Source organism: Phoenix dactylifera, chromosome 11, assembly GCF_009389715.1.
Source record: "Phoenix dactylifera cultivar Barhee BC4 chromosome 11, palm_55x_up_171113_PBpolish2nd_filt_p, whole genome shotgun sequence".
Lineage (NCBI taxonomy): Eukaryota > Viridiplantae > Streptophyta > Magnoliopsida > Arecales > Arecaceae > Phoenix > Phoenix dactylifera.
The window spans coordinates 23384650-23393781 of NC_052402.1; the positions used below are offsets into that span (position 1 = coordinate 23384650).

General features: G+C 36.7%; 1 protein-coding gene across 2 annotated transcripts; it reads right to left on the reverse strand.

Moving 5' to 3' along the window:
* Nucleotides 1-2622: 2622 nt before the first annotated feature.
* On the reverse strand, nt 2623-5915 carry LOC103716361 (T-complex protein 1 subunit theta-like). Of its 2 annotated transcripts, XR_605510.4 has the most exons (3): nt 5636-5914; nt 4020-4058; nt 2623-3916 (listed from the first exon to the last, which is right to left on the reverse strand). XR_605510.4 is itself a non-coding variant. In XM_008804323.4 (2 exons), exons 1-2 carry the CDS (start codon nt 5751-5753, stop codon nt 4566-4568), a joined length of 330 nt encoding a protein of 109 aa, XP_008802545.1. In that variant the 5' UTR covers nt 5754-5915; the 3' UTR covers nt 3923-4565. The 2 variants fall into 2 exon arrangements, 1 of the variants encoding a protein (XP_008802545.1); XM_008804323.4 differs by lacking the exon at nt 2623-3916 and having other exon boundaries at nt 3923-4777; nt 5636-5915.
* Nucleotides 5916-9132: the final 3217 nt, after the last annotated feature.

A 9132-nucleotide genomic window follows, 5' to 3' on the forward strand; every position in this document is an offset into this window, starting at 1 on the left:
CGAGGAATAATGGGAGCGTTTGGAACGGGAGAGATTTAGTCTAAGATTCCATTCTTGTCTAGTTCTAGTAGTAATCGGAAAGGTTAAACCATCGGCCGGCAGAATTGTGGAACATGCACCGATTAATGGACAATGAACGATGGGAATTGATGAGACTATCTCCATCGTGACAATGGGTTCTATGTTGAATAAGGAGAGCTAAAGGCGTAGGAAATTTACTTTGTTGCACATTGCTTTGACTTGTTAGATGTTGGTTGTACCAACTAAATCGAGTTAAGGTTTCCATCAATGAAAGGTCAAAAGAAACCATGAGCATTAGATGATGATATATAAAGAGTTAAGCTTTTCTGAATAAAAAAGAAAGAAAGAAAGAAAGAAAGAAAAGAAAATAAGAGGTAATCTTCTAGGAATTAGGGTTGAAAAATGGATAAGGTCGAGTCTAGGCTGGATGCAATTAAAATATTTCCTAAGTTCTATTATTGCCCAAATTTGACCCATCACCTCTTTTTTTGGTTTGGGTAGTCCAAGTTTGAGCGACTAGACTTAAACATTTGGATGTAATTTTTGTTTGGTAAAATCAGAATTATTTCGGTCCAATCATGTCAGATAATTTGGATTTTTGGGGGTAGATGGGTTCGATAAGGTAAACATTCATTTTCATGATATCCGTATTTTGCATTATTAGAGATCAAGTCTTAATCCATTCCGAATCGATAGGTTAACATGATGTGTTGGTTGGGACGTCTACGCCAAGATGGATATTGGTTGGATTTATTTCAACTTGATTTACTTGAATCTTTACTAGTAATGCTAAATGAATCTTGTAGTAAAGTTTAGCATAATTAGGTGGTCGTGTTCTATATCATCACATGACAATAGTCTTCGTGTGCTAGAAAAATGGGAAGGGGTTATATCTTTCGCACGAAAGAAGGATTCATCTTCCTTCGCGCAAATCCATCATTGTATCATCCACCACACATATCTCAAAATGCTATGAACTCCATCTTCATCCACCTGCAGACATCTCAAAGCGATTGGTAGGTAATCTAATGGTGGCTGCATATGAATGAAGGTGAATCCTTCTTTCACGTAAGAGGTACAACCCTTATCCTAGAGAAATACATGTGTCTGTTATCACTAGATATCATATATTCTATTTTGCAACACAAGTTAAGAGTTGAATTGCATGATGCTCCTTAAATGCAACCACTTTACATTTTAAGGCACGTATATAATTTGAAAAAAATCCATGGCCAAGGAAACTCTAATTCTTGATGGTCATTTACGAGGACTTGCAGGGGGACCCGAAAACTAGTTCATACTTTCGACATATACTTTTCCATTTGCATGGTTCACAATAGAAGGATAAAATAGGGGCAAAAAGAAAAAAAAATCATTTTCATGAGTCCCAATAAAACAAAATTTTTATCTTTTTGATAAAAAAGCATCAAAGAAAAAAAAATTATTTTTTTTCATCAACTAGGAAGCACAACTTTTTATCCTTCAATTCCCCAAACTTCTAGCAATCCAAGAACCTTAACAACCAGAATTTTTGCTTTCTTTTCCCACAGATTTTCTTTATATACAAATACTTCAAGATTCAAAATATCCCACATCTAATGCATGAACTGCGGTCCATGTTTATTAGTAAAATATGGCATGCAATATGCTAGGTCAAGGTTGACATAATAATGCTACAATTTATCGCAATCCTGAATATTGAATTGATGTCAAATATAACACATAAGTGTGACTTATCACTTTAATTTGAAGTACATGATATGATGCCAGCACATGCTATGTATTACTATAATAAGATTGGGAAACATAAATATAACATTACAACTATAATGAAATTTTATTTCTGACTTCATTTATAGCACATGTGATATTGGATGAGTGTTAAATCGAAAAAAAGGGCTGTCCCATGGAAATATATAATGAGCAATGCAAGGATACTCAGAAGTCTCCAATGATTTTGGATATGAGTTTGAGAACATATGATATTCGTTGTCACCGAGGAGCTTGAGCATGTTGAAGATAGGAAAGCAGAAAATTATGTAATTTCATAGCCATATAATTTATAAAGTATGTTATAATGGTAATATTTTTGATGCTAGGAGAATCTAATCTCCACCAGTTGAATCCTATACCTATCCAACTCTCTGAGGGCTGACTTCCAATCAGAGTCAAATCCCATCGTCTTGCCCAAGTAACAAGGGATGATCCCACTCAACCAAGCACTCTATGGTGTTATAGTAGTAGTATTATATCAATAATTTTTTACATCATTGTTTGCAGAGTGATTGTTAGATGTGTGGGGGTTCGAATGGAAAGATCTCCAATTCTCGAGACATTTAAAATTGTCCAAAGTCATACCCCATGGCTTTCCATGGAAAGCTTTGTAACTTCTAGGCTCGACAAGGGCGTAAAGTTCTTGTTCCTTTTCCCTGGGTAAATGCTAATATTGCATGACCTTGTTTCACATGATTTGTGCACCTGTAGTCATAACATTTTTCAACAAATCCAAATATGATGATTACCAATCAACAAGCAATCTCAGGTATTAATCATTTCGAAAAAAAACATGACCGTATAGAGACAACCTTAGGAGAAAAAATTGAATGGAATCCCGTATTGTAATCTTCGACATTCAGAAAACAGTGCCCATTAGCTGCTTCACTTGGCTTTTGTGCTTTCAGTTACAATTTCTGCAAGATAATGGAAATGCTTCTCCCTGTACTTTTCATGAGTATATTCTTGAATTAATATCTGCCCTGCATGTCCCCCTAGTATTGACACAATGTTTCATGAAGAGCACAAGAATTGCTAAACAGTGACTAACGGAGAATAATTCATTGTGAAAGGCAAGGACACCTCAATTGGTTATCTAATGATGCAGCTAACAAACAAAATCACCAATGCAGGTAAAGAGAGGAGATACTAAAAGACACCCCTATGAACACCCCATATCCTATGCGGCCAGATACAGACTGCTAGTATGTCACAGAAAAATTTACAAGGAGCATTAATCAAGCAAAAATGACTAAATATTGTAGAGCCATTCAAGGGCAGTCTCCTGTGAAGCTTCGGGTGCGCCTTCGGCTTTCTGCCTTCAGGGAGCATAACCTTCTGACGTTTGCAAGGTTGCTGTTCTAATCTCTTTGCAGTTAGCCTCTCATTATCTTCGTCATCTAACGAACTCTCATCATCAGCTATTATGATATCTTGACAGTATGTGGGAGGAAGATTCTCTTGGCAAGGGCCACCGTAGAACCCACTCCCTGCTTCAGTGGGGACAACTTTCTGGCATTCACCATCCATGCCATCTGCTTCAGTAACAGCATTATTTTGGCCCTCTTCAACATCTCCACCATCTGCCCAAGTAGCATCCAGTTCCTGGCAGTTATCACAATCTCCGTCCGCTGTTTCAGTTATACTAAGTTCCTGGCAAGCTCCACCATCCCCAACCCTGGCCTCAGAACTTTTAACTTCCTAACAATCTCCACCATCCCCACCATCCTCCATAGAATCAATTACCTGGGAATTTTGATGATCCTCATTCTTCACATTAACAATATCTGTTTCCTAAGAATCCTCAACAAAACCATCCAGTTGCTTCTCAGAAGAAAGAGAAGGGCTATCTGGAACATATCCTATGTTCTTGGGCGAGAGACTCTGGTTCTCCTGCTTCATGGTTCAGATCAGAAACTGTTTGGTCCATGTTAAAAGACTCAAGTGATGTAACATTTGCTTCCTTTTCTTGCATAGAGCTCCATGATGTATCATGCACTCCAACAACCTCAGGGGAATATGAAGTCGAACAAATCTGGGAATTGGAGATTCCACCTGGTGGTCGGCAAGCATCCTTGTCTAGGCTCGAGGAAACAAAATGCAGACTCCTATCCACATGTTCCTAATCCACAAATATACCATGTTACTCCACTGATAATGAGTAATGGATGTAATGAAAGACATCATGCATCAAATAAGTACATAAATAATGAGAGAAAAGGAACCTATGCTTCTCATTAGGTTCAATCTTGTTCTTCAAATATCTGCAATCAAGTACCACCACAAATTATCTCGATTTCAATGAAGTTCCATATAAACAGGAGAAGTAATAAAAAGAAAATCCATACTAAGCAGAAAGGATGCAGTTTAGTCAAATTTGAAAGAGGGATGATAATAATGATGATAGCAATAACAACAACAACAACAACCATACTAGTTACTTCACAACCGTCTAGCCTCTTTTTTTCCGACCTTTTGGTAATGGAAGAAGATGTTTGCAGATGAGATTAAACATACAATATGAATCATAGAGCAATGCTGGAATTGTCGTATAGCAAATCTAACCGCACCAATATATGGCATATATGCAATATTAATGCTGATTGAAACACATGATCGTGTGATAATATAGGACCAGCAGAAAGTCAAAAAACCTTGTCAAGTAAGTTGGCTACATTGTTTCCATATCATTAGTAATGCTTAAATTAGCTCACTAAATAACTAACACTCTTTTTAAGCCAAGTCTGGGGAAAAGTTGAAAGTCAAAATTACTAGTTAATAAGCTCCTCTGCATTTTGAAGGAGCTCCCCAGCAAAGGAGATTGTAAGATTAGCTCCATCACCAATTTCCTCCTGTTGAGCCTTTCCTGCCAGCACCAAAATCTTGGCAGCAGGATTCTGGACCTCAAGCTCATTCGAAATAGTGGCTGCATCATTTGTTACAAAGAGCTTGTCCAGATGATTGATGATCATTTTATTCATACCCAGATAAATTATTACAAAAATTAAAGGATACAACCATAAATCCAACTCATAATGCATCCATAACCAGGCCCATAATAATCAAAGAACACCACTACATGAGTGTGCCCAAAGCAAGAATGAAACTGATGAAAATTTGGGAAAACTCCAAATGATATACCAACTTTTCTGCTCTAATGTCATGCAAAAATTCAAGAAATCCCACTAAACCTAAATTACCAGATTTCTTCCCAACTTTCCAGCAAAAAAGGAAGTGATGAGGTACAGAATGGCAAGGTTAAGCGTGTAGAAGCCAAATAAATTCCATGAAAAGTGCCTGAATTGGATAGCAAAAGATCCAGAAATAAATCAAAAATAATATTTTTCATCAATAATACACCCTTCCTCAACTTGTCAACTCAACCACAAGAGAAAAAAAAAAGTTCCTGAGGTACAAATCAAGTATAACAGTTTTCGTTCGCTACACAATGCGAACAACAGAACAAAACCAAAATCATATAAGCTGCCACTGTCCGAAACTCAAGTAAGTTCTGCGTTAAATGCTGGATGGAAATATATAGACCAAGCAAACAAAAAAAACACTCCCACAATAACTCGGGTTAGAAAACATTTAACTTTACGTTATTTGGAGTTCCATTCTCTGTTGATTTATCTTCATTTCTTCAAGTAATTAAAGAACAGAAACCGTGTAGATTGACACGACCAAATTGAAACCTAATCACAGAACAAGTGCAATGCACTCACAGAATCACTATGAAGAATCGATGGAACCGTAAAAACCCAAACTAAATCGCTAAAAGATCAAATCTAGGGCCACAAAACAGAACTCTTGACGAGATTTTAAGCGGGGAAACTCTCACCATTGGGGCCGAGGGAGGTGCGGGTGATGACGGAGAGCTCCTTGCAAGCGCCAATGTTCTTGAGCACCGCCTCGTCGAGCATCGCCTGGATCCCGTACGGCCGCATCTGAAACCCCATCTTGGCCTCCTCCTCTACTCCGCCCTAAGCCAATGGAATTGAGACGAAGGAGCAGCGTACCTGGAATCCCAAGAGAGGCGGCGATCGAAACCCTAGAATCGGGCGTTTGCAATCGTAGAGGAAGGAGCGAGAAATGAGAACCCCGGAACGTTCTTAAGCACTTCACTTTCACCCAATCACCCTCCTCTAAAAAGTAGAAGTTACTACAAAATAGAGGGGGTTAAGTGTAAACAATGCAGAGCGATCACGTGATGTGGGCGTGATGTAGTGGAAGAAACTGCACATCGGGTTCGAGTCAACCGAACCAAATCCGGACCCAAGGATTTAATCTTCGGACCTGGTCCTTTCTTCCGTGCTCGTCCCTTGGTACAAGACGCAATGAGCTATGATACCCGTTGGTTTTTCCTCGTACTCCAAAACTCAACCCTTTTCACATAACCAATCAATGTTCCAATAGGGTGCAATTAATGCAGCATTTGGAAGGTGCAATTTGTTCGTTCATTTATTTTTCTTTTAGGAGCGATTACCATACATGCAAAACATGTAGGTCAATATCAAAATATTCACATATGCATTCACAAGTCCAATATGCATGATATGCATGTCTCTCACAAGGGTTGTTTTTCTATGCTAACTCCTTGTGCTTGCGCATTGCAACACAATGGGGAAACCACACTGCATAACACAGTTTAAGGTGTCAAAACCTTAGAGCAATTCATGTGAATTGGTCGGTACAATCTATTTTGTTGAAATAACTCCTATGACCATATGTTTTCTTTGAGAAAAAATATCAGTTATTTGTTAGATTAATAAGCATTTGAACTTTTCAAGGCCTATAATCATTTTTGAGTTACTCAATGCAATTTTTCCCTCTTCGAGCTTATAATCATTTGTTAAATTATAGTCAACTTTCAGCTTCTATTTTAAGCATAATCCATGTGACTTTGTTTTTAAATGCAATGTCATGGCTTTGACTTTTAAATTAAACGCTATAGTTGTTATTGCTTGACCTTCATTTTTCAAAAGTTTAAATAGGGCATATAATTAAGCCTGAACAGATTTTCTCAAGTTGCAGCTACGGTCTACGTTTTAATTAGGATTAGGGTAAAGCATCCTCATATATATATATATATATATATATTAAAAAAAGTCATAATTGAGAATTTTAGGTAATTGAAATGAATGGTTAGTACTTTGGATCCTTCTTCAGGCCTTAATCGACAGAACAACCATGTGATCAATGGATCAAAAGATGGTAGCCATGACCGTCTTTTCGCATGATCATTATTAGTGTTCCTATGGTATTTGATAGCGATAAGGCTACAACCTAAGGAGAAGCGGCATCAACCATGCCATAAAATGTAAAGAAGGGTCGAGCCCTCTAATCTAACTCCAACAATGGCATAAGCATTTCCAGATTGGGTCAGATGAAGAAAAGCCAACTATCTAAATCTACAGCATGATTAGGATTACTCAAAGATATATAGAAAAAATAATTTACGGTAAGATGGCTGCCCCCCAACTATACTTGATTTTTATGCCTCTATTAACATCTTCTACCACATGAAGTCCCATCAAATCTCCATAAGTCGAATAGGTTAGTGAGTACCATTACGTCTTTCTGATCAAGATCTTTAGGATGAACATTACTACTAATATGAGCTTGAATGAGCTATTGCTGCTAAAGAATGCCCTTTATCTATAAAATTATCTTATATAGTGCTTCTACCATGCAATAGTCTCTACATAGTTTTTGAACAAGAAAAATATTGCATTCCTTCTTTTATTATAAAGATCGGACAATTGATTAATTAACAAACCAACAATTTACTTTAAATTTTCAAAACATCCAGTTCAGCAACCTCACCATATTTTGGAGATTTCCAAAATGTGGGTAAATTGTAATTATGTAATTGATTATATTTTGTGAAAAAAGTAACAATAACATCCATTACTCATTATCCACCATCATCAATAGAGATCACTTATCCACCATCATTATAATGCAATTGTCGCATCCAATGGCAATATGCATACTTGAAGCAAAATAATTGCTCAATTTTCAAAAGTAGGATGTTAGAAACTAAGCTTGTGTTTGGCATCGTTATCATTTTTTATGTCTTTAAATTTCTGACAAAACATACAAGTTTGGTGGTCATTGTTGTTTTTATTTTTCATAGCAGGATATAGAAAACCATGTTCGATAAGCAGAAACATAAAAAGTCTCATGCAGATATACTTTCTCCATAAAAGCAATATTAGAAGCCTACTAAAATCATTGGTTCCTATTACCATATCGAAAATAAATTGCATAACATGACCGAATACATCACAAGAAATGCATACAAGAATCGTTGAACCTCTCAATCTGTTCTCAATTACTCGATGGTTTTCATTGAACCTGTACTTCAACTTGAAGATATTCATGTTTACCAAAATCAAATACAGAAAAAATGCATCATTATTTGGATCTTGAATTACCCATATTGGATTTCTATTTGGATCTTTGTAGAGACTGACCAAAATCAGAGCTGTTTACACCATTACGTACTCAGACCAAACTCACCCTTAACAATGTAATGGTAGGAGAAAGCACTTAGACTAGCAACTCTAAACAGGATAAAACTAGGGGAAGAAGAAATAGCAGAACAAGAACACGAGGCGGAGGAGGAGGGAAGAAGATGGAGAAATGGAACCTATGCATCTCATTAGGTTCAATCTTGTGCTTCAAATATCTGCAATCATGTACCACCAGAAATAATCTCGATTTCAATGAAGTTCCATATAAACAGGAGAAGTAATAAATGAATATCCATATTAAGCAAAAAGGAAGCAGTTTAGTCCAAATTTGAAGAAGGATGATATTAAAAAAATAAATAATAATGATGATAGCAAAAACAACAACAACAACACCCGTACTGGTCACATCACAACCTTCTAGCTTCTTTTTTTCCAGACCTTTTGGTAATGAAAGAAAATGTTTGCAGATAAGATTAAACATATAATATAAATCATAAGCATCACTAAAAATGTCGTATAGCAAATCTAACCGCAACAATATATGGCATTTGTACAATATTAATGCTGATTGAAACACATGATGGTGTGATAATATTATTTGTCCAATATTCATCATAAATACATTGTCTTCTCCTAAATACATTGAACAAATCCTAATAAAAGAATCTGAGATTTAAACACAATATGTTCCCACTCTTTCACATACAAAGCACACGTTTCCTCTTGAGACAAAAAAATCAAGAATAAGAATTATAATGACAAGCCAACCGTTGGTTGGAAAGAATCAAGAATTCCTCTGCAGCTCTGCTCCCCTGAGATCAAACCCGAACTCCTCCACCCTGAACGCACTCGGTTACAC

Coding starts and splice junctions, on each gene's coding strand:
- LOC103716361 (XM_008804323.4), bottom strand. CDS start 5,753: ATGGGGTTTCAGATGCGGCCGTACGGGATCCAGGCGATGCTCGACGAG. Junction 4,778..5,635: donor CACCTCCCTCGGCCCCAATG/GTGAGAGTTTCC, acceptor TAATTTATCTGG/GTATGAATAAAATGATCATC.